This window comes from Crotalus tigris, unplaced genomic scaffold (genome assembly GCF_016545835.1).
Source record: "Crotalus tigris isolate CLP2741 ecotype Arizona unplaced genomic scaffold, ASM1654583v1 scf7180000017857.1083437, whole genome shotgun sequence".
In the NCBI taxonomy this organism is placed as follows: domain Eukaryota; kingdom Metazoa; phylum Chordata; class Lepidosauria; order Squamata; family Viperidae; genus Crotalus; species Crotalus tigris.
In genome coordinates, this window is record NW_024096679.1 from 690348 (window position 1) to 716993 (window position 26646).

The 26646-nt window shown below is 41.0% G+C and overlaps 1 protein-coding gene and 1 long non-coding RNA gene across 3 annotated transcripts in view; both read left to right on the forward strand.

Moving 5' to 3' along the window:
* The first annotated feature begins 259 nt into the window (after positions 1-259).
* Positions 260-26646, forward strand: part of ZNF644 (zinc finger protein 644) — a 63532-nt gene continuing 37145 nt past the window's right edge. The window contains exon 1 of the mRNA XM_039343527.1: positions 260-375. Coding sequence (XP_039199461.1) covers positions 283-375 — 93 coding nt within the window. The 5' untranslated portion in view covers positions 260-282. The remainder of the gene's footprint in view (positions 376-26646) is intronic.
* On the forward strand, positions 551-25173 carry LOC120308056. Of its 2 annotated transcripts, XR_005556727.1 has the most exons (5): positions 551-639; positions 1761-1817; positions 3741-3807; positions 21253-21309; positions 22460-25173. It is a non-coding gene; the product is annotated as an uncharacterized LOC120308056 (long non-coding RNA). The 2 variants fall into 2 exon arrangements; XR_005556728.1 differs by lacking the exon at positions 3741-3807.

Here is a 26646-nt window from a genome sequence, read left to right on the forward strand (position 1 = left end):
ATTCTGGGAGTTGAAGTCCACAAGTCATAAAAGAGCCAAGGTTGCCTACCCCTGAGCTAGGCCAATGACCCAAAACTTAAGTATCCAGAATAAACCAAGCATTGGATCCAACCGCCTGGCTCTAACTCAGCAGAGGAAGGAATAAGGCGAGCGCCTCTTTTGCGGCCCAGGTGAACTGGGAGGCCTCCCTCGAGCTGCCCAGGGGAAGGAACATTTTTTTTTGGGAGCCGAGAGGCTACGCACATGCGTCTTACCGGGCTAAGTAGGGCGGAGGATGTGCTGATGAGGGGGGAATCCAAGGCGAGGTGGCGTGATGTCGTCATGACGCTTCACGCAACTCCCCCATTCCGTCTGACGCACGCCCTGTTCGAGCCCGTGAGTTTTCCGTTATGGTTATTATTATTTTCGACGGGGGAGGGGGAGGGGGACAGGGAGAAGGGGGGTGGGGGAGACCCAGAGAGAGGGAACGTCGCGCGGTAGCCAGGACCGAAAAGAGGTTGGAATGGAATGCGCGCGCGAAAGGGAGGAGGCAGAGCGGGGAGGGGGGGGTCTTTACTCCATCCTGTCGCATCAGAGAACATGGCGGCTGCCCCTGGTGCGGCAAAGGGGCTCGACCAGGCCGGGTTTCGGCCGCTGGAGGTAAGTAGCCGAGCCCGAGGGGAAACGGCGACTGGGAGGGGTGGCTTGGGAACTAGGCCGGTCCATTTAGACTTCGGGGTGGGGAAATGCGAGGGAGCCACCAGCCCCGTTCTCCCTCCTCCAAATCCGTTGCGGGTCCGACTGGGCCGGGCACAAAGAGCTGCTGCGCTGAGGAGGGTTTTGTTCGGTCACATGAAACGGCGTTAGCCAGTGAACGCGGAGTTGGGAGACGCCGCTGGCCCCCCGAAAAGGAACCTCGGCTGGAGGCGAGAGGGAAGCCCCGAGCCGGAATGACTTGGGCGACCCGAGGAAGGCCGCAGAGGGAATGAGGTCACCCTGGCAGCGCCGGGGGGGGGGGGATCATCGTTCCTGTAAAGCAGGGTAGTGGAGTGTGGAAGAAGGCCGGGCCGTCGTTTGGCCTCCAGCTCCTCTTCCACTGAGAGGCGGCCTGATCTCTTTTGATATTATTTTATCATTATTATTAGCATTAAACCTGAGTCAGCGTACCCAAGTTTTGAACCTGAGGCGTAGATTTCACAGCCATGCTTTTAAAACTCTCCATATTGTTGTCGGACTTTTAGACCCTCTGTACATTTCTTAGTACACAGTGGCCATTCTGGCTGCCATGGTGCCCACTAGCCAATTTAAGGAGCTCAGGTGATCCTGAAATTTATCTTAAGTTATTCGACAGAAAGTATGGAATGTGCTTTCTCTCCTCTAGTTTCCAAACTTTCTATTGCACCCAATGTTCTTCACTAAGACCCAGGCAAGGTGTGTATGCTTTTGGCTTGTTTTGCCCTTTCAAAAGCATGGTACTGTAGTAAATTTATTTTAATGCATGGAAAAACTAAATAATACATATAATCTGACGTAGGAGTAAGTAATACAGGATAGATTTGTACTTTTCAAATTGTCAAAGAAGACATGTCAATTTGCTGGGTACTAACATACTGACACACACTTGTTGCCTTCTAAGTTTTGATATTTTATTTATATTTCATTTTTTTCCTTTATGGTATAATTGGTGAGGTAACTTACAGTATAGAGATTCACACAAATGTTTAAACTTCGATGGGTACACTAATGTTTGAAATTCTTTACTGCATATTTCTTCTTGATAGATGAATGATTCAGGATGTGAAAATATTGGGCAGAAGAATTCTGCTGCTATAGCATAGGTAAGATTTCAACAGACCATAGTTTTATATATTGCCTGATATGAAAATAGTAACCGAAACTAAATATTCTCAACAGAGCAAATACTAAATAAATTAATTTGATTTTTAGGAAATTGTGAGTTGTAACAATTTTTAAACCAATAGACACAGTAGTAATGGCTCTAAAAAGTTTGGATTTAGGAGTTAAGTTTATTCTGGTTTTTTTGTGGATCTGAGAGCATTTTGGGACAGCTATCTTCAAATATTTATAATATGAACTAGAGAAGGAACAACCAAACCTAGGGCAAAGAGATGTAATGGCTCATTTGTGGATTATACTACTTTGCAAATGGATGTTTTAGAATATTATTGTGATTTCTTGTTGTAAAAATATTTTAAAAGAAGAGAGAAGAAAATAGAATATAGATATTATACAGAAAATTTTGCAGAGTAGTATAAGATAAACTATTCCATTGGGGAAAAACACATTAATTCTTATATATCACCTCAGATTGAAATCAATATAATGATAGTTTTACAACAGTTTAATATTTTAGCACTTTCAAAACTGTTATATTTAACTGTTATTAAAGTCAAATTTTAGATTAACTGAGAAATCTATATAATAAAAATCATGGGTAAAACATCAAGAACTCTTATTTTTAAGAAGATTGAAATTTTGGTGGCAAGCAGTGTACAGATTTGTTCTCCGATAACAGTTTCCAGGTTAAACTTCTCATGGATGAGTATTCCCAGAGATTAAACTGTTATTTTTCTAATCAGAGAATTGCATATCATTTCCAGGAATATGCATATGTTATCCTGGTAGCAGCTATAGTATGCCAGTTGAGTGTATCTAATGATTTCCTTAGAATGGCTATGAAATTGTTGTCATTCCTTTTTATTTTTACCATTTTCTTGTGTCTGGAATCTTAAGTTCCTGTAAGCCCTGGATGCAGCATACAAAATATTTTCTAATAGTACAATACAGAGTATACATTATTATGCATTTAAAAGATTCATTTGAGCTTAACTGATAAAATTGATTTGAGCAGGCTCTATATCTGGATGTCAACTGAAATAAATGGGAGGTGTTCATGAGCAACATAGGTAGAGTATGTGACACGATAAAACATAGTTGGATTGCATGGTCGTTACTATAAACAGTTAAGCCAACCTGTATAGCTGGAGTTGTCTCCAGTTACATTTGTTTTCATGTAGCTCTCCAAAATATAATAGGAATCTGAAATTTGATCTGCCTCACTCAGTTACATTGTTTACTGGATGATTCTAAGGCTATCGTTCTCTCAGTTGACTCTCCCTTGGAGTTATGTGAGAATAAAATATTATCAAGCATTTATTTTGCCGCGGGCTTTTTCATGAAACAGCTATATGCATATGATATCCAACCGTCACGAACATATTTCCCATCACATGCATATTCTCTGCATATACTCTGTGTCTTGTCTTAGAGAGTCTCTCAGCTTCTTGAGGAAAAATTTCCTGGGAGAAATACAGAGGAACAATATGCCACTGTTGGCTTCAAATGATAAAGGGAGCATTCTGTTACTGTCAGTGCTGATTTTGACCCTGAAATGTAACTGAAGTAGTTCAAACATCATTATTTAGCAGATATTATATATCTTCCTGTATATAATAGTGCAGTAATCCATATTATAATTTGAAGAATGAAATAGGTTTTCAGAAGAAGGAAGATTTTTTTTAAGATTTATCATATTTAAAATATTTTATAATTTTAATATACTTATATCCCTAATATTATATAATCTTTGAAATACAAACACATGAGTCTCTGTTTTATTATCCTATGTGAATCACTTCAGCAGTGTTGAAATAAAGAAAAGGTACTGTGGAGGATGAGTGGGTATGTATTCAGCACTTGCTGGCAATTCCTTAAACCAAATGCATCTTTTCCTTGTGTAGTTGTAGAGGACAGACATGATCCTGGGAAAAGGTGTGGCTGCTTTGAAGAGTTTCTGACAGATTCTGTGTGAGTGGTCCTATATGTTTTAAAGTTGTTGTTTTTTTTAAATCTGAAGCACAGCAGAGCCCAAATGAAAAAAAAAATATTTTTCTTTACATTTAAGAAATGTGAATCAAATCTGAACATAAATTTTCAATTCATACAAAGTTCCTTTAAAAAAACAACCAAATCCTAGATTAATTATTTAGTGCAGACCTTCAGATTATTAGATCTGATCTTGATCAACAGATATCCTGTTCTGAGAATATCTTGTACTTTGCAAATACTTTTTTTCTCTGTTGATTAGTGTTATCTGTCTAAGTGGGAACAGGATGGATGTGAAAAGGTGCACATGAAATTCTTCATCTTCACAGGTTAAGGTTCAAACACTAAAGGGATAAGTGTAGAATATAAAACAATGCATTTCCATATAATCTCCAGAGAGACCTCTCTATCTAGTAGAGGATAGAGAGGAAGACCTATGAACCAAATACCCAATAATGTTTCCTAACTCAGAAAAAAAAGGAAGTGTCTGAATAGTTGTTACACTGTGTTTCTGTGCCTTTACTAATAACTTTATCATGTTGTATTTTACTTCCTGGAAAAACTGAAAATAAACACCTGTACAAGTCTTCAGAATGTAGCTTTGTTTAAAAACAAGGATAGAAAGCCAGTTTGCTGTGGTAGTTAAGTCATCAGACTATAAACTTGGAGACGGTGAGTTCTACTCTGCTTTGAGCACCAAAGTAGTTGGGCCAATCAACTTTCAGCTCTAGGAAGGAGACATTGACAAACATTTCTGAAACTTGGCAAGAAAACTGCAGGGATTTATCCAGGTGGTTGCCAGCAGTCAAGGTTGGCTCAAAAAAAAAGGATATGTTCTGCAGTTTGAATTCAGAACTTTGCTGTTCGCTAAAGTGTAAGAGATCATTTGTACAGTAGTTCAGACTTGGAAGTACCTGTACTTCAAGACTGGAAGGAAGAATGAGGGTTCAGTTGATTGTTACGGGCAAGTTATTGTCTGCAAGGTTGTGGTAAGCCAATAGTCAGAATATGTCTACCAAATGTGCATTCATGTTATCACAGCAGATTTATGAAAAAAATACAGCATTTGAAGTTGTCTGTCTACGAATTTCATTTGGTTCAGTAGTTGCCTGTACTATCCAGAAAAGCACTCTCAGAGATCGTAACAGGTTCTATGACCTGTTGTGTAAAGAGAAAATAACAATGGTGTGTGCACCTATGGAATTTATTTAATTATAGCTAAATGGTGCTAAAAACGTTCTAATAATAATGGTGAATAAATAATAGAGCACGCCATTAGTTTAAGTTTTAAATGTTTTGTTTTATGGTGTTTAGTTGTTTAATGAAAAAGTATACATATTTTTCAGGATCCAAGTCCAATTACAAATTGTTTTAAATACTTAGAATTTCTTGGTAATTAATATTCTTCCTGTAGAAGAAATAAAAGCTAAGGAAGTGGAAACTTGGTATCTAGATGCCAATGATTTTCCTATCCGGGAACCATAAGACAGTTTTTCATCCTTTTTCCATCACCAACTAATAGATTACATACATTTATATGTACATTTCTTCTCTGCTTTATGTGTACATATTTTTCTTTCATATAACTATAGTTGTGGATGTTTTTATTAGTATTATAGTTTTTATATATATATTGTAGTTGCATGCTGTAAACTACTAATCAACTGTAGCAATGATGTGTAACAGCTTTCTGAAACTGTAACAGTCTTTTTTAACTGTGAAACTGCACCTTAAACCACAACATGACTTACAAATATCTTCTTTAGCTTTTAAATAGAACAGCATTTTAAAAACAGGCTAAAATGAGAGTTGCATTCTGCTTAAAGAGGCATGTCAGCTCAAATAAAGGTATCTGCCATTGATCGTAACTTTATTCCTGAATTATCTTTGCTTATTTTTAAATGAGAGCAGTGTAATGGTTAAGGAAATATGTCAGGTTGCGTGGTTCAGTTTTAATAGATAGAGATATCCCAAAGGTGCTTTTTCAAAAGGCAGCTGGAGTTTACTTGTTTTTCCTTGAAGACATTTTACTTCTCATCCAAGAAACTTCTTCAGTTCTGACTAGTGGAAAATGGAAAGATTTATATGTCTTGAATTATATTCTTTGACCCCTCTTTCAAACCAGCAGCCCTCTCTGTCCAGAATGTGTACAGCAAAGTCCACATTTTGGACAGAGAGGACCACTGATTTGAAAAAGGGGTCAAAGAGGCCATCTACATTAAGATTGAAGAGCCCTCTCTCAACAGAGAGGAGGGGTACAATGCCACCCACCTCCTGTCTACAATACAGACATTTCAGCAGTCCCAAGAAGGTTCCACGCCCATTTGCACTACCCAGGTGACCTTCCAAGTGGCCTCAACAACTCTCAGAGTGCTAACAAGCAGATGACTGCAAGAAATATAAATCCTTCCATTCTCCACCATTCAGTCAGAAATGAAGAAGCTTCTTGGATGAGAGGTGAAACGTTTTCAAGGAAAAATAAAGTCCAGATGCCTTTTACAAAAGCACCTCTGGGACAATCATGACCTGGATAACTGAGAATCTCCATAAATAGATAGGGATATGTTTTTGATTCTTTAGTTCTCAAAAGACATTTATTCAAGAGGTATCAACTTGGAGACGACATCAGCAGCTATTGAATTTATGTTAAATATGTATGTGTGGCAGATCTGAAGTATTGCATTTTTCCATTGGTGGGATTTGACAATGGGCATGTCACTAAAATTGGTGTGTTAAACTTTGTGATGCTTGTTATGTATGTTTCTTTTTATTTTTCCTCCAAAAAAGAAAAATTACATATCCACACCTTGGTAGTTTTCTAAGAGTGATGCAGTCTCCTATGAATCCAGGTGTTTTAGTAATTTGTGGCTTTTAATGGATTGCGTTCCTCAGATTTAACCCAACATTGATACAGGCATCAGTGGTATATGTTTGCTGGATAAAAATCCAGGTTTTGTATCTGCTTTGGCTTCATGGTTTATAACTATGAAACAGAAACCTTAATTTTGTAGAAATGGAAACTCTCTGATGCTTGAATAATTTCACCTGGCTACTATTGTTTATGCTATTTTGGACATGAAGCGCACTGAATTCCATACTAGCTTCAGCAGCACCCAAAATTGTGCATGAAGGTGGAATTAGTATGATTGGTATTTTCTACTTATATTAAAACTAGGGTTTTATTTTGAACCAACTTCAATGTGAAACTTTATGAAATTCCTTTCCAAATGTAAAAGCTGTTGTCTAGACTGTAAAATGGATGGTTTGGGTCATTCTGGAAAGGGTTTGAGAAATGAGAAAATTTTACAAAGATTCACACTTGAAGTGATTTAGAACATAGTTTTTGAACTTTCTAATTAAAAATGACATGCAAGCATCATCTGATATAGATTGACAGAAAAAAATTTGGTTAATGTAAACTGCATATAGCTGGTCTAACACAATAATTTAATTTGTCTCTAATTCTCAGTAAGAATTAGAATAGAATTAGGAAGTTTGTGGACCACATATTTTACCCAGACTCTTGTTTTATGGCATCCAGAACACATTTAAATCATGTGACTGAAATCTTTTTTTTTTTACTTTTTGATGGTAAAAAAGGTGCAAAATATTTGCATAAACTCTGAAGCTTAATGCATAAAGTTTATCACCTCCAATCCTTTCAAAAGAAAAAAAAAACAAAATGGAAGAGCTGTCCCATGTTTTTGATAATATTTGCTCCACAACCTGTCTTCATTGACCAGAAATCTCCTTCTGCCCTGTACTGATTTCCCATGGCTCAGATTGATAGTAATTGGTATAATATATAGTAGACTAACTTAAAATGAGTATACAGAATCTTTGTGGTTATGCTGAATTTGAAATATTACTAGCTCTTCAGAGTAAATGGTATTACGATGACACTAAAATATAAAATTGAAGAGACCGAATGAGACTTTAGCTTACCAAACATGTTTTAGAAGTCAAAAATTTAAGTTTTACATTAAGGCCAATATCCTTATCAAGATATTGCTGTAAAGAAGTAAAATCTAAAGAAAGATGAAAGACTGTTTGGATTAGACACAAGAAAGACAGACACAAGAAAGACGCTAGCAGAAGTACTTGTGAAAATCAGAGTAGGCACCAATATAGTGAGATGGAAAGATGGCAGGAAAGATGGAGCAAAGTATTGCAAATAGTATTATGAAATTCATCCTACACAGTGGCTGAAATTCTGTAAGAAAACTTGACAAGGCTAGTTCCTGATAGGACATTTTTTGGTGAAACAGGAAAGTCTATACGTGCAAGTATTTCATAAGTTTTTAATTTGAAATGTATTGGATAGGGTACAAAGATTGAAAAACATAGTGACTTCTGATTGTTTTCAGTGCAATAGAATACAAAGAAAAAGTTACAACCTCTATTTTTTGCCTTACGTTTCTAAACATTTCAGGCCATCTCTTTAACCATACAACCATTCTAATCAACAAAATCTAAAATGAGAGTTTCATTGTTTTCAATTTTGAGCACAAACTAAATGTTTTCTTAGCTTTCTAATTTTTATATCTTTTTGTATTTTTATTTTACAATGAATTGTAATAAAAAAAATTTAAATGAAATGTATTTGGAGTGAGGTTATGGTATCTTACCAATATGTTTAATAATTAAGATGAAGCAAAATAAAGCATATCAAGATTTGTACTGGACTACCAGAAAGGTTGAATCAGTTTTAAAATATGAGTACATTGTGTTTTTTGCAATTATACAGTATGTATCTGAGATATAGATGGAGCTTTATTAGACAGAGTTCATTTTCAAAATATACAGTATAAGAAAATGGAATTGAGCAGAAGTTTATCATTGCCATCTTCAGGTTTAAAGGGAGAGTGCAGTAAGAAATATAGCCTAGTCAATGTTTGATGGAAAATGGAAATGACCATGCAGCATAACTGCTAAACTGGTAATATTGCTTGCAATTTTATTTCTGATAGAAATATGGAAATATTCTAATTATACTTAATTCAAGAAGTATAATTATATAAAATATTTTAGAATATTTATGATTACAATTAATATGTGCTAAATGCAAGGAATCACTCTACTAGAATCTCTGCAATTTACAATTTCTCTACAAGAAGTTTGATAGAAAAAAAAATGTTATGAAAAATAAGGGATGAATCGTGTTTTATTGGACAGACCTAACACTGTTCGAAATCTACTTGGAATCTTAATATGTTTATCATCGTTTTCAAATTATTGTTAAATGGCAATGTCAAAAATGAAGCCAATGAGAGTGAGTTTGGTCTAATGGTTAAGGCACCAGGCTGGAATCCAGAAGACCATGAATTCTAGTCCTGCCTTAGACATGATAGCCAGCTAGGTGACCTTGATCTAGTTCACACACACAGCCCAACTTACCTCATAGGGTGGTGATTGTGGAAAATAGGAGGTGAAAGGTGTGTAGAGTTATTTGTAAAATAATAAAGGCAAGATTTAAATAAATAATGTAAATTTCTATCCATTTCAATATGTATGTATTTGCCTGTCAGTTCTGTTCAAAATGTTAAAATTCAAGAGCATAAAAGTTTAATTAAGATGAGATTAATTAAAATAATCATTTCTACATGTTCAAAAATATATTTTTAATTTTTTTAAAAAAAAAGTCAGCAAAAGCTCAGTCTTCCCAGATCAGTTGGGGACACATCCCAGTGACTGGCTTTTGCTATAGAGAAGTCTTGCTCTTGAATTGCTGCGAGATGAGGCCAAGGTAATTGTAAGCAACTGGATTAAATTGAGAGGGCGGAGTCATCGGTCTACTTGCTTCAATCGGCTGTAGTGCTCTTAGTTGTCCCTCACCTGTCAGCATATTGGCGGGTTCAGAAGCTGTTCCCCCATTCACAGTTGCTCCCCTGGCGCATGTACAGACGCCCAGAGACTGGTTATCCGGTTGCTTTTGCTCTTTGCCTCTCTCCCCCCTCTCTTCTAGCCGAGCCTGAGTGTCCGTCTCAGAATTGAATTCAGGGCACGCTGCAGATTCGTTGTCCTCTCTGGGGGTCGCGATTATTTCACCTACAGCCACAAAGTTCCGATCCTGCAAAGAGTGGATTGGTTGCATTTGTCGTGAGTCACGGCGCTGTCCCTCCCACCCCCCCCCCAAGTATCTGATAAGCAGGTAAGAGGTCTATATGATGATTGATCGAATTCTCGGATAGCCAGGCCTCCTTGAGCAAGCGGCCACCCTTGGTGACATCTCGGGATATGGCCTCAGCATTGGCAAGATCAAACACATGGCCATTGCTGGCCATATGAGAACATACTGTGAGCTCTGCTCTTGCCTTCTGATCGCCAACTCATGCTCGTAGATCCTGGCCTTGAGCCTTTTGGTTGTTTCACCAACGTAATTGCATGGACAATTCTTGCACTGATTCTGTATATAACAGAAGATCTTTCCTCGTTGGGGAGCGGCTCTTTCATGATCATAGCACGTAGGGTCTGATCTGGTCTATGGGCAATGTTTACGTTAAAGGGAGCTAGCAACCGTGCTTGTGTGTGTGTGTGTATGTATAGTTTTGCAAAGCTTATACAAATAGATATCATATCATACCTTAAGTGCATGCATGGGTTATTTTGGGGGCAGGAGGAACTCAGTAGAATGAGCAATATGCAGGCAGTAGCTTTTATTTGACTCCCAAAGAGAATGCAAAGCCACAACTATAAAATAGATTGGGAGAAGATAGTCCCAACCACTATGTATCTGCTGAGGCACAACAACCAGTTCGTTTATATGTTTGCTTAGGTTTAAGCGATACTTCAATCCAAAAACTCCAAGCAGCTAGCAGTTCACTTTGTTTGATTGGATTTATATACTGCTTTTATCCAGATTCTAAGCAGTCAATAATCCCCACATTACAATAATTGCTATTTAGAGCTTGCCCTCGGCAAAAGTCAATTTATTACCTTTTATTTAGCACATTCCTAATAGCAGCTTGCATTTTGGGAAGCCATTTTGTTGCCTGGAGATGTTTTTAAAAAACCACACATTAACAATTTTCTATTTAAAATCTGATAATCTTTCTTAGTAATAAATTCTGTTTAAGAAATAAATGTCTCCTGGTGATGTGTTCTGATGTCCTCTTAAGAAATAGGACCTTTCTTAATAGTGCCTCTTTGTAAATCTCCCAGGTATTCTAGAAGGAACTCTATAATAACATAATAAATGATATACATATGACATAACATGATACATCTATGACACTGTTCCTGTTTTGTCTTAGAAGTTTCCTAAACAGACATTTTTCAAATGTGTTACAAATAATTGCAAGGCTCCTCACCCAGTATGATCATCACGGTCATGATTGTTGTATATGTTGTAAATTGTAATATGACACACACATAGATTCCTATTTGTGGAAGATGATTTATAATTTCAATCTGTTGTGTAGCTTCAGTGCCATATTGTTGTATTATATTATTTCTGAATTATGAGATGTTATCAGAACATTTTCATTCCGGTGCAAAGATATCTGAGCTGTTTAGATTTTTGACTGAGTACACTTTATAGTAATAGATGTAAATGTGAGGAAAAAATATTGAAAATCTAATTATAAATCAACTTTGTAAATACCTCCAGAGGATATGAGGCTGGTATAGTCCCTTGGAATATATGAAACTGATTTATTGAAATGAATAGAATAATTAATTGAAATGATCCCTACAAAAAGATCAGACATGCAAAAATTCTGTATGCTACCCAGCTTTCCTACTTGTTAGACTTGTGTGCACACACACAGAATGTGTGCCTATGATCTATTTATATATTTCTGTACAGATTCGTATGCATATGTCCTGCTGTAATTCTGTATCTGTATTCCAGATACGGGCCAGAAAAATTAATATTAAATTAATAACTACTGATTAAAATTACTTATAGCAAAAAATATCCCATCTGCAAAATTGATATCCCCATCTGCTGACAAAAAGCCTGTGGAAATGTGGCTGAGCAAATATAAACCTGTATAGTATGTGCTTACCCTATAAGGACATCCCCTAGGTTTTTGCTGTTATCAGGTTACCTTATAGCAGTGGCCCCCATCCTTTTGGGCACCAGGGACTGGTTCAGTGGAAAGAAGTTTTTCCACGGACAGGAGGGGGCGTGGTTTCGTGTGCTGCCTGCATCCCTCGGATGGGGCTTCACTTGTTTGTACAGCCTGGTTTCTGGCATGCTGCAAACCAGTGCTAATTCACAGACCGGGGGCTGGGGACCAGACCCCTGCCTTATAGAATAGAATATTCTTATTGACCAAGTGTGATTGGACACACAAGGAATTTGTCTCCAGTGCATAAGCTCTCAATGTACATAACAAACAAGGTAATATAATCAGTGTACATACAAACATACAAGTTACATGTACATACAAACAACAAGATAATATAAGGTACTATTTGGAGAAGGTAATAGAAAAGATAAGAAGGATAATTATAATACAGCCATACTACATGGGTAAATATGCTTAGACATAAGACCGTACTGCAGTGTTCAGCAAAGTAATGGCACAAGGGAAAAAACGATCTAGTTGTTTTGGTATGCAATGCTCTATAGTGGCATCCTGAGAGGAGGAGTTGAAACAGTTTATGTCCAGGATGTGAGGAGTGTAGATATTTTCTCAGCTCTTTTTCTGACGTTTGCAGTATATAGTAGAAAGCAGGCTGTTCATAATTGTTTTTTCTGCAGTTCTAAGTATCCGTTGAAGTCTTTACCTGTCCTGTTTGGTTGCTGTACCAACCAGACAGTTATAGAAATACAAATGACAGACTCAATAATTCCTCTGTAGAAGTGTATCAACAGCTCCTGGGACAGTCTGAACTTTCTGAGTTGATGCAGGAAGAACATTTTTTGTTGTGCCTTTTTAATGAGAGTTCTAATGTTAGGTGTCCATTTCAAATCCTGGGAAATTACAGAACTCAGAAACGTGAAGGTCTCTACTGTTGATACTGTGTTGTCTAATATTGTAAGAGGTGATAGAATAGGAGGGTTCCTCCTAAAATCCGCTTTCATCTCTACAGTTTTAAGAGCGTTGAGCTCCAGATTGTTCTTGCTGCACTGCAGGACCAGTTCAAGCTCCCATCCATATGCAGACTCATCACCATCTTGAATGAGACCAATGACCATTTTATCATTTAAAAACTTCGGTATTTTAACGAAGTGATTCTTTGAGATACAGTCACTGGTACAGAGAGAAAAGAGTAATGGACAGAGCATTCAGCCCTGGCGGCACCTGTGCTAATTGAACAGGTGTTTGATGTGATTTTACCTAGCTTCACCTGTTGCTTTCTATATTTCAGAAAGCTTATAATCCACCTACAAGTGTGGACAGACACAGTTATCTGAGTCAGTTGAATAATTTCTGGGATTATGATACTGAATGCCGTTGGATAGGTTATTGGGATTCAGCTCCTTGATGGAGGGTTTCTTGGGCATTGAGAGATGATAGTAGAATGTTTGAAACAGGAAGGAACATAACACATCTCTAGTGATTTATTAAACATGCAGGTGAAGATGGGGTCCAGTTGATCAACACAGACTTTCAAACAAGAAGGGGTTACTCCGTCTGGGCCTAGTGCTTTTCCAGGTTTTTGTCTATGAAATCTTTTCCAGGATTACCAGAGGTGGGAGGTCCAGAGGGATGGAGTCAGATGTAGGAGATTTGGCTATTGGTGGTGTATCTGAGATGGGGAGGGTAGTGATAGTTGACAGTGTTCTCTCAAACCTACAGTAGAACACATTCAGGTCATCTTGTCAATTGCCAATTTCCTTCAGTTAAGGGAGAGAGATCTACTGTAGCCAATGATAATTCTTCAGGCTTCTCCAGCATGAGAATCCACGAATAGGGTTTAGACTGTCTTCCTTCCCAATTAGACTAAGTCTGACAAAGTAGCCACGCCTCCTGCTGGTCCTCTGTTTCCCAGACACGACTTAGTCTTCAGCCCAGCAGGATGCGAGTATGTTTGGCTCCCTTATCAGACTTCTAGGCAGATTGTATTTTTTTATCTTTCCTTTTCGTGGATTCTCTCCCCCACCTCAGCGCTGGGATCAGCGCTGATCCAAATGCTCAGGGAATCCCTTTTCCCCCAAATTGGACCAAAAATTGAGTAACTTGGATTCAAGTCAAATTTACTGGAAATCCCTTCCCTTTACGTCCTGGCTTCAGCGTTCCCAGCAGGGAACAAAGAATCCCCGTCAGCCATTTTGTGGACTGCGCGGGATTGACAGAAAGTCTAGCTCAGACCAGCCAGCTGATCGCCAGCTACAAGGTTGCTGCTGTGGTCCCGGTTTTGGCACGCCGATCGCGCCCGCCATTTTGTGGACTGCGCGGTCAGATCCTCTTTGCCACTGCCCTCAGAGGCCAGCTAGATGAAGGGGAGACAGCACTGGGACAGAAGAGGACCGCCACAGAAGCTCAGTCCCAAGGCCTCCCTCCGCGCTACCGATCTTGAGCGGCCGCCATTTTGGACCACACGGCCGGCACGGATTTTACCTTAAAACTTGCCGCTTCATCTGGAGACCAGCTGATTGGCAAGAATCCAGCAGCCGGAGGCACTACCTTTTGGCCAGCAGCCTCGATTAAGCTCTGCTGGGAACAGGTCCAGAGGTCGTTCCGCTCTTATTGCATGGCCGCCATCTTGGACCACGCAGCCAGCGCGGACCTACTTTTTCAAAATTTGCCAGTGCAACTGGAGACCAGCTGATTGGCAACAACCCGGCAGCTGAGATAATTTCTTGGTACAGCCGTCTCCCTTGATCAGTGTGAGGGCAGGCAACAGTCAATCAGGCCAGGCGTTGGAGGATTAACTGGTACATAGCTTCCAGGTGGCAACAATCCCTATTAATATTGTCATATTAATAATAGATAATCAGGGTAATTGACCAATTAAATCAACGGTAATAAATCAATAATATTAACCTTCCCTGTGATCCTCAGTTCAAGCCAAGTCCTTAACCATAACTAGACCTTTCACATCGTGGGGGATTGCTGCCATTAACAAGGGACGTGTGTGCAGGCGCTTGCCAAATTGTGGTTTTGGCCGCCCCGTCCACCTGATCACAGCTCTATCAGTGCGCCTTTAGGCACCTATAGCCATCAGGAGCATTTTGGTGTGAGAGAGGCCTACTGGTCCAGCGTCCACCATAGTATACAGCAATTACTGACCCTGTCAATATCTGGGATCACTACCATACCTACCGCTCTGCTCCCATATCTCAGTGGTGATGGCAGACAATATGGTACCTCAGACTGCATAGGATGCGCCTGGCACTACCGTGCCAGAGAATTCCAACTCCTCCAAGTTGAAGGCTGCAGGAAAGTTGAAGGCCAAGGCTGTCCATGGCAAGAAGCCCTCCAAGGCAGCAGAGAAGGAGGCCAGCAGGAGACACCTAGCCTTGGAGAAGCAATTCTCCAAGGCTCAGCAGCTAAGTACCAGTGAGACAGTCCAGGCTCCCCAGGTCCCACATGATGGTTCACTGTTTAACCCGCAGCTGGCCCCCTCCGACACCCTGGCTCAATGGGCTTATCCCCGGTTGATGAGGCCAGGCAGGGAGAAGGCCCGCCTTTCAATCAGGGAACAAGTCCCCAATGGGTGGCTCCTTCATCCAGGTCCCAACCGGCACCAGAAGCCACATTCACACCCACAGCGGCCGGCCTCCATCCCACTGAACCTCGAGGAATGCGGCCAGAGCAATTACAGGCGTTACTGGCTCAAGTGTTTGCCCAGGCAATGGCATCATCATTCAACCAGGGGCCCAGGTCAGAATTCGTGACTCCCATGACGCTTCAGCACTCCCAGCAGGAAAACCCGGGGTACCCTGAATCTGTTTCGTCCGACCATTCATCTCAGAACAGAGACTCAGGCCCAGAGGAATACGGGTCAACGGACATCCAATTATCCGAGGATGAGGAGTCTGCTCCGGACCCCTCTCCCTTCGTTGGCCTATTCAACCTGGGTCTGTTTAAGTCACTCCTACTGAAGGCAACGACCTTGGCAAACATTTCCCCTGTTCAGGAACCCCAACCGGTTCTTTCCACAAGCCAGGACTCAAACCCCTCTTTTCTGAGCCCATGATTAAGGAAAAGCATATCCCTTGTCCCCCCTTCTTCCTGAATACCATTAAAAACAATGGGGGACCCCTGGCACCCCCCCATCGCTGGGGGGAATGGACAAAAAGTTGTTCAACATCACCCCGGTCTTGTCAGAACTCTTGGAGGTTTCAACCGTTGATGAATCACTAACACCAATATTTTCTTCTTCCACGGTGTCAGGAGACATGGCTGAGGCCTTAAAAGCAGAGGACAGAAAATCAGAGTTTTCCTTACGCAGGTCTCACCAAGCCTCGGCATGGTCAGTGAAGGCATCCACTTTCACCTCCTTCTTCACCAGGACCTCCATTATATGGCTCCGAGAGCTTCAGGCCATGATCCCCTCCTGGACCAGATTCATGCTCATCAGAATCTGGGTAAGTTAGTGGCTATCTCTGAATACATGGCGAATGCAGCACTACACGCCGCCAGATTTTCATCCCGAGCCATAGCCATTAATGTCACAGCCCTCAGGCTCCTATGTCTCAAGCAATGGCAAGCAAACTTAAAATCAAAGTGGCGCCTGGCTACCGCCCCCTATCGTTGCAGGCAACTATTTGGAGAGGTGCTCAACCCCTATCTGGTGGAAAACGGACAAGCACAAGGTGTTGGCCTACCTTAACAGAAGGGCGGACAGACGGGCTAACCCATATTCACATAGGCCGCCTTTTTGATCAGGATCTGAGTGGGCCCCACTTTCCCGCCCTTTCCACCCCAGGCCTGACTGCCAACTGGATCACCCTGCTCCAAGGCCGCGGCAGCAATTCCAGGCCAAGTGACACTTTCGAGGCACGGAAGGACATCCCTCAGAAGAAACAAGTGACTCCAGGACGGCCCTCCCCATAGGCAGCAAACTCACCTACTTCATTCGCAAGTGGGAGGTCACCACCACAGACTCCTGGGTGCTCAACAATCAGATACAGCCTGCCCCTCGAGTTTGCATCCCATCCCCCAGAACGGTTCATTTCTTGCTCAGTTCCCAGCAATCCGGGCAGGATACGACTCATGAGCAAAGCCATTCATCACCTTCTGGAAATCAGAGCCATAAAACCAGTGCCAGCTGGTCAACTGGGAAGGGGATTCTACTCCATCCTCTTCGTGGTGCCAAAGGCCTTGGGAGGATGAAGAGTAATACTAGACCTGAAAGGCCTAAACTCTTGTCTACAAATGATTCAAGATGCAGACACTTCGGTCCATTCTGCAAGTGTCAGAAGGCGCGATTTCCTGACGTCTGTTGACCTCACAGAAGTGTACCTTCACGTCCCCATCCTCCCCGACCACCAAAGGTTCCTCAAGTTCTGTTACGCAAACCATAATTACTAGTACAAGACTCTACCATTCGGCACTCGTCCACACCAAGAGTATTTACCAAGGTCTTGGCTGTTCTGGCTGCTCACCTAAGACTGGTACCGGTACAGGTCCAATGTTACCTGGACGACATCCTCATCCAGTCCACCTCCTTGAAGGGGGCTTGGTCAGATCTGGCCTTGACTATCAGGACAATTCAAGACCACGGTTTTTCGATGAACTTCCAAAAGAGCCAGATAGAACCTTCAACCCACCTCCTTCACTTAGGCGCGATCATAGACACCAATCTCTTCAAGGTCTACCTGTCACCAGGATGTCGGGACAGCATCCGGACTCTGATCAGGCAGGTACGAAGGGAGCAGGTGGTCACACTGGCCACACTTTCCCAACTGTTAGGAAAAATGGTTTCCTGCATGGGTATAGTGCCATGGGCCAGGTTACACTCCAGAACCCTCCAATGGTTCTTGCTACCATTTCAGAGACAGAGCACCAGCTCCTCCAACCAGAGGGTAGTTGTTCCTCCTCAAACGCTAGAGTCCCTTCAGTGGTGGACCTCCCCGTTGGTAGCCAAAGGCTCCTTATTCAAGGAACCAGCCAGACTTACCCTAACGACGGACGCCAGTCTGTTTGGCTGGGGGCACACCTACACTCACAGTGCAGGGCTGATGGTCACAGTCGGACCTCAAACACAACATAAACTAGCTAGAGCTAAGGGCCATACACCTGGCACTGTGCCACTTCAGCAACGGTGGCGGGACAACATGTCCTGGTACTCACAGACAATGTAGCAGCAAAGGTCCACATGAACTGACAGGGGGGCACTCGGTCCAGATCTCTCATGACCGAGGCCCAACTGCTGAACTCTTGGGCAGAAACCAACCTCTCCTCCCTCAAAGCAAAGCACATCTCAGGAGAGGCAAACCAGCAGGCAGATTCCTTGAGCAGGTCAACAGTGGACCACTCAGAGTGGCACCTGCATCCCGACCTATTCAAGGAGATCTCAGAGAGGTTCGGATTTCCAATTCTGGACCTGTTCGCCTCTTCGTCGAATGCCCAGCTCCCGAGGTTCTTCTCTCGGTTCCCATCTCCAGGAGCAGAGCAGGCAGATGCCCTCTGCAGCCCATGGCCCAAGGGCCTGCTCTATGCCTTCCCCCCTCTCCTTCTGCTCCCGGCGATTATCTGAAGGATAATACAAAATCGGGCAGAGGTGATATTAATTGCTCCACACTGGCCAAGTCAACCGTAGTTTGCCGACCTCGTGAGCCTGTCTATCTCTCCACAGTGGAGGATCCCTCCAGATCGGGTGGTGCTCAGCCAGGGAGCCCTCCAGCACCTGGACCCTCAATGGCTACAGTTAGCTGCCTGGCACTTGAACGGCGGCTCCTGACACGGGAGTCCTACCCGACGGACGTTATCTCCATGATTCAGGCCGCAAGACGCCCTTCAACCAATAGGATCTACGACTCCTTATGAAAGAGTTTTTGCCACTGGTGCACAAGAAACCACCCAAAAATCCTTCAGTATTTGCTGGAAGGGCTCAATAAGGGCTTGGCACCCAACACCATCCGCAGACAGGTGGCGGCCCTATCCACGGTGCTTACATGTGACAATTTAACACCATTGGCTCAACATCCGATGGTGCGGTCCTTTATCAAGGGTGCAATTAACACCAAGCCACCCGTGGTTCATCGTTATCCCTCTTGGGAACTCCCACAGGTCCTGCAAGCCCTAACCTTGTCACCATTTGAGCCCATTCAGACATGTTCATTACGGTTCTTAACCATGAAGATAGCCTTCCTCATAGCCATCATGTCGGCCAGACGCATTTCAGAACTGTCAGAGAGGACCTATGCGTTTTCCACAATGACAGGGTGGTTCTCCGACTAGATCAGTGGTTCTCAACCTGTGGGTCGGGACCCCATTTGGGGTTGAACGACCATTTCACGGGGGTTGCCAAACAACGCAGTCCGCCCCTTTTCCTTAGCTGTGCTACTCCCTTTTATTCTATTGGCTTTTGAAAGCCAATAGAATAGACTCTCTTGAATAGAGTCTAATTCTATTGGCTTTCAAAAGCCAATAGGAATTGTCCAGGCTGTCTCTGCCCTGCTGAGCCCGCCAAAAGTCCCATTCTGCAAACGATGCTGCACCAGTTGAGTAGTCCTCGACTTACAACCGGTTGAGTAGTCCTCGACTTACAACCAGTTGGGGGTCGTGGCATTAAAAAGGTTGAGAACCACTGGACTAGATCCTTCTTTCATACTGAAGGTAAATTCCTTGTTCCACAGGTCACAGGAGGTAATTCTCCCAGATTTTTGCCCTAGTGCATCACACAGGCTAGAACGCCAATGGCACACCTTGGACGTTCGAAGGGTGCTGCGCCACTACCTCAAATGGACTTCAGTCTTTCGCAAGTCGGAAGCGCTCTTTATTTCCTTTCAACCTTCTTCCATGGGATAGAAGGTCTCGTCTTTGACGATAGGCAGGTGGATCAAAGCATGCATTGCAAGAGCATACCAGTCGCATTCCCTGTCAGTTCCAAGTCCATATCACCGCTCACTCCACCCGCAGCACCGCCACATCAGCAGCATGGACATCACAGACATCCATCAGAGAGGTTTGTAGGGCGACGACCTGGTCCTCACCTTCCCCATTTGTGAGGCATTACAAACTGGACAAATTTGCTTCCACTGAGGCCTCATTTGGCCAGAGGGTACTCCAGCAAGTGCTGCCATCAGATGGGACACAGGCCCAGACCGACTCTCTCCTATAGGGACAGGTTAGCTTTGGTATGTCCCACTCATCATGCTGGAGAAGGGGCGTTGTCTTACCTGAACACCTTTTCTCGGCATGATGATGGAGAATCCACACCCACTCTGTCAGGGCCAGTGTTAGGGGTAGGGGAGCCAACAAATCGGACTATCGTCAATAGCTTCTCCTTCATCATGTCTGGCAAACAGAGGACCAGCAGGAGGCGTAGCTACTTTGTCAGACTTAGCCTAAATGGGCAGGAAGACAGTCTAAACCAGTGATGGCGAACCTTTTAGAGACCAAGTGCCCAAAAACCGCCTCCCCACTCCACCCTACCCATTGGTCTATCCACCACCTCCACGGCCTGCAACAGATCACCCAGGCAGCCCAGCAGCACCATGGCGGCCATGCCCTCTGCCCATGCGCACAGCATCTGCGCGTGACAGGGCGCAAGGGCAGAATCTTGTCCCCGCTGCCCAGCTACCATGTCCTTGGCTGTGCTGCTTTGTGTGGGCCGCGCCCAGGGGCGACTCTCCTCTGGGGGAGGCTGCTGGTGAGGAGGGGGCCATGGGAGAAGGTGGCGCTGGGGAGACGGTGCGTGTGCCCACAGAGAGGGCTCCGAGTGCCACCTCTGGCATTCGTGCCATAGGTTCGCCACCACTGGTCTAAACCCTGTTCATGGATTCTCCATCATCATGCTGAGAAAAGGTGTTCAGGTAAGACAACGCCCCTTTTCCACACATTTGCTGGTTCATTTGCTAAGAGCTGATTCCTCAGCTCTCAGGTTACCTTATGTAAGCTGGAATGGTAATTGGTAAAATAAATCCTTGGGGCTATTGGGCTGTTTCTATCTTCTCTTTACAACAGATTGAGGTAGTTTTGTACTTGATCAGAAATGCAAGGAAATACAATACATGTATACTATTTAGTAAGTCTCATGGAATTCAGTGACTCTTATTTCCAGACTAATAGGAGTTCTTTTAGTGAAAACAATGACTAAGTCAGAATGCTAACTTTATTCTCCTCGTTCTTCATGTGTAAAGCATGGTCATCTAAGGTAAATAAAGTAATGGTAGCAAAGTAAATTGAATCATTAATAGATTCAGTAAAAATTAGGTACAGGTAGTAGAATAACATACTATATATTTGTTATAAGAAGAAATTGGTAATTGTCTCCTTGTGTAGTTTGGCTCTCAATAATGAATGTGGTGTAATGGATTTGAAAAAAAACTTTATAGATAATGTTAATTTACTATTATAGGCTTATCTGAGTTTTGAATCCAGACTTGAAGCTTAAAAACGGACAAAACAAGCATTGGTGAGTAAAGAAAAGTTCACTAAATATCTATTTTAGTTTGAGTGTTAAGTAGTTATTGATTTTATGGAACTTTAACTGCTCTACTTCCAAATGAATATTACAAATAAAAGTATTTTATTCTCATACCAGCCGGTCTGGGTCTTAACATTTTCCAGTAAGGAAATTTCTTACAGAAAGGCCCATGGGGCACGTGGTTTGGGGAGGATGTAAAATTAATGAAGATAGATAGGATCTGCAACACAATGCAAGTCCCCATCTCTTATACAGGCATTGATGTTACATTACTCTTTTTTAGAAATGGTATCTGGCTTTGAAGTGCTATTTATTGCATGTTTATGGCTGGCTTTGATTTCATTAGAATAAAAAATGTTCTTCAAACATAACTTTACCTCATACTACGCTTAAGGGTAAATGAAAAACATTTTTCTATCCTGCAAATTTCCCTGTGTGTTATTATCACTTGAACTGTGGTTTATTTAAGCCACATGGCAAAGAAAGAAACATTGATTTTTCTGTGCGAGAGGCATAGCTAATTTGTTTATTAATCAAATGTATATAGTTACCCATCTCACGAGAGTGACTCCGGGCAGCATACAATAATCAATCATTAAATTTAATTTAAAAAGTAAAAAATCAACATTAAAAATAGAGTTTAATTAAAACTAAAATATATACAAACCTCAAGTAGAGAGAGAATAAATACATCCACCTCAGTAGTGGAGCCATCTAAAGAAACCTCCGGCATAACCATATTTTGAGAGTGAGAGAATGTTCTGTAAGGTGGACATTGTTGTTAAAAATGGCCTTATTTCTGTGTGACATTAGATTGCTGGATGATTCAAATGCTGAAAAAATGTGTTGTGACTAAGGAGTGACTCCATATAATACAATTTGGGGAGTTGTAGTTCTTTTTTCAGTGCCTTCCAGTCAGTGTTGACTCCTGGCGATTGCCTCAACAAGTCCCTATGGTTTTCTTGGCAAGATTTTGGAGGTGGTTTGCCATTGCCTCTTTCCTAAGCTTTAGAGAGAGTGACCCAGCTGTCTTGTGCTTAAGATGGGACTCCGTAATCTTCCAGTTTATAACTTGGCACCTTAATCACTGCATAAACTGGCTCTTACAGTGTTATTATTTTGCTATTATTGCTTACAGAGTGGTTTTAGTATTTTCAAGACTATTTAAATCCAGAGATGAAAAGATGCTTCAAGCGGGAGGTAAAACATGATCGTTGCATCTGTCAAGCCTCTTTAATGAAGCTCCAGTTTGACCTCCCGGACACACAGCGATTACCGTATGCAAGAAAAATACTTGTTTGTGTTAAGAAACCACCAAGGTGCCACAAACAATTGTGCTATGTCATCACTGCCAGGTCATTGTGGTAGCTTTTTAATTCAAATCTGTATTGTGCAAGCCCAGGGAGAGTTCTGGCATCTTTGTTGTCAACTGTTGAAGCAAGCATATTCCATTTACTACAACCTACAACTTTTTTTTTTTTTGCTTCAACTCGATGTAGTTGTATAACCCTAGTAATTTTCTTTTCAATGAAAATTCCTGAATCATTTATTTTAGCATTATAAATATAGTGGTAGGGTAAAATAATAGCCATAATAATGTTTAAATTAAGGACTTTAAAAATTAATACTGAATTAAAGTTAGAATGATTTTTATAATTTCTGAATCTTATCCACCTATTAGAAATCCAAATATTTGCATTCCTAATAACATTTGCTAATATTAGATTCAGTTTCTTTCCTGATTGATAGTGAAATACTTCCAGTCTGCAGAAATGATGTTTGATTTAAGTGGTAGTTGTATTGTCTGTTGTATACAGATTATGACCACCACTTGGTGGCACTACCTGGTTTCAAGTAAAGTAAGCAGTATTCTGGTTCTGGAAATTGAACAGTAATTCATACAAGAAGAATCACTGTAGCTGATGCAAAATAAAAAAAAAAGTGTAATTATATGAATTAAAAAGTGAAGTTTAACTTTTCCTTACATTCTTTCTTGGATATGCATCCATCAGTTTTACATATAACTTGAGGTGCAGACTTTTGGAGCCAGCTGCTTTGGTCATTTATCTCTTCAGGCAGCTCAGCTCAGTATAACTTTTGAATTAGTTGAGGTGTCCCAGTTTCTTTTCAGGTGAAGTTGTCATGGGAATCGGTAGGTTTCTGCTCCCAGAATATTTGACAATCTTACCTTGGTATTTTAATAGGGGAAAATAGAGTCCATAGCATTTTGACTATTTGTATCGCTACATAAGTTTTTTTTATATTTCAGTTTAGATATTGCTTGATAATTACAATCTTAGATAATGATTTGAAAATGTATTATATAACATTTATCTCCATAAAATCGAGTTTTCATATATTGTAACAATGCTTTTCAGTGGAAACATTGTGAGGTGGGTTGGGCTGAAAGGGAGTGATTGGCCCAATTCATACGTCCATTTGTGAATCATTAGGTGCAAAATTAGTAATTTTATATATAAACATGGAGTGACTTTTAAATATTTTACATTGGAAGGGAAATTGTTCAAATAGATTCGCTAAGTGCTTTACTGTTAGGATTATGATTGAAGCAGAAGTAGATTTATGTCCAGTTTGATCTAGTTAAGGCATCAGGTTAGGAACAGCTGATTGTGAGTTCTAGTTCTATCTTAGATTCAAAGCCAGCTGGATGACAATTAATTTCTCTTAGCTTTAGGAAGGAAACAAGGACAAATCAGTTCTGAAAAACCTTGCCAACAAAACTGCAGAGACTTGTCCTGGCACTATCTGGGAGACAATGCTGTCACGAAAATACAACAACAACAAAAAAATCTTACTAGAGAAAATATTGATCAAGATATTTGAACAAAATATTGGATTATCTAAAGAAGGGTCTCCATAAAAAACCCACCTGACTGATTTATAAGTAATGCTTTATCTATTTTTCTTCTTTCAACATAAGATTTCATCAAATCCGATTAAAGAGGAGAAAGTCAGTTTTAGAATACATTGTATGAACCGTATATAAATAAATCTGTATTAACTACTGGTATAAAAATGTAGTTTCTGTGTTAGATGTTTGTCCTGATTAACGTAAATAATGGTTGTTAGAGCAACATCTATGGGTATGGTCTTAAATTATTGAAATTTATACTAAACGGATCTCTCAGCAATTGCAAGTGAAACAAAAATTGCTTATGTAATAAGCAAAAACTTGTTAGCAGCTTTAATGAGTGTTGAATTGCAGCTAGAGGAAACTGCTGGTTATTTACCACTGAAAAGATACTCATTTTAAAGATAGTTATGTGACAAAGGTGCACGCTATGCGAATTCTTAGTACACAAAAAACTAACATTTCACTATTCTAAATTGAAAAGTTTATGGTATCAATTTATTTCAGGTAATTGTTTTATCCTTTTCAGATAGGTACAGTTTGTTAATAGAACATGCATAATGCATTCTATTAATGTTCAAAGAGAATAACCCACTCTAAATAGATTAAAGGCTCTGGTTATTTATTGGGATGTAGATATGACAACATTTAACTTAGTTTAGGTAATGTCAGGACAGAATTTGGAGAAGAGACTAGTACATCTTAGACTAGATCAGATTGGATTGTGAAAAACATTTGGGAAAAAGAAGAAAGAAGTGACTTATTATTTCTATATTGTTGACCAGAAAACTACATTTTTGTGTCCATAAAGGCACCAGAAATTAAGCTCAGTTCAAGAGGCTTTACCTTTTTAAAGTTGGCAGAACCTAGTCAATTTACTGATCATGAAAAATCAATCTCATCCACAATACTTTTTAATACACTGCCTAAATAATAGCAATAGCACTTAGACCTGTATACTGTTTCATAGTGCTTTACAGAACTCTCTAAATGGTTTACAGAGTCAGCATCTTGTCCCCAACAATCTGCATTCTCATTTTACCAACCTCAGAAGGATGGAAGGCTGAGTCAACCTTGAAGTGGTCAAGATCGAACTTCAGGCAGCGGGCAGAGTTAGCCTGCAATATTGCATTCTAGTCACTGTGCTATCACAGCTCTTAAATAAGACATACAATTATTAGTAGGGCTGAATTGTGATCCAAGGCTGAAGTTGGGGATATTATTTAAATTGAAAAAAGACAGGGAGAAGACAGGCACACTTAATTATATATTTATTATTCACACGATTCAGAAAAAATAGAAATTAATAATAAGAAAGTACCTAGTGATTTATTTGAAGGAAAAATGAGAATTCAGGGAAGAAGACAACCCTCTCCATCCAAAAGATTCAGATTATTGTAATAGAGAAATAGTATTGCAGTGACAGTAAATGTATATTTGATTTTCTCCACTTTTGTGCTCTTGCTATTTAATCAGAAATTAAAAATGGTTGCAAGGATCACAGTGATTTTGATGATGGATCTGTTGTTCCTTAAAATCCTTTTATCTTTAGTGCAAGCATACAGGCTTCTACATATGAATGGGTAGAACAGCTGTTTATTTTTTTAATGCAGTGAAACTGCTAGTAATCTGATCTCATTCTGTCTGCTTCTTTATATACAAACATTACTCTCCAAGAACAAAGTTTCACAAAGCTCTCCTAAATATAATGGGAGAAAGACTTGTGAGAGAACAGTGAGACATGTGAGCCTGGACAATTCAGCAGTCAGCCTTACTATTTTGTATAGAGCAGGGGTCGCCAACCTATGGGCGGGCTGTGGGACAGGCTGGCCATTGTGTATGTGCACTCACTCGCACAGCAAAAACGGCAGTGCTAGCGAGTGCCACACGGGCACTAGCCCCACCCCATTTGCAACACGCGTGCTTGCAGCCCTGTTTGTGTGTGAGTGTGTAAAATGCTTCTCCCTCCCTATCCTTCCAGTCCACGAACCGAGAAAGGTTGGAGACCTCTGGTCTAGAGCAGTGATTCTCAACCTTTCTAATGCCGTGACCCCATAATACAGTTCCCCATGTTGTGGTGACCCCCAACCACTTATACATCACCGGGTGCCAGGGGCGTGGCCAAGAAAAGGGAAAATGGCAGACAGCCTTGTTTGGCGACCCCCGTGAAATGGTCGTTCGACCCCAAATGGGGTCCCGACCCACAGGTTGAGAACCACTGGTCTAGAGGATTTATGCAGTTATGAGAATCAGAGAGAATATCTATCTCTATTGGTTAAACTGGTGGGAAACTCTGGAAAGGTGTGGTGAAGGATTTCAGATAAATAGAAGGAAATTGGGTGACCAACACCAAAAGCCACTAGCCTTGATCACTGTGTTTTCAAAAGATACACCATTTTTTTATTTTTTTTCTATCTTTAGAACTAAATCTTATCCTTGAGTGCGATAGAGGC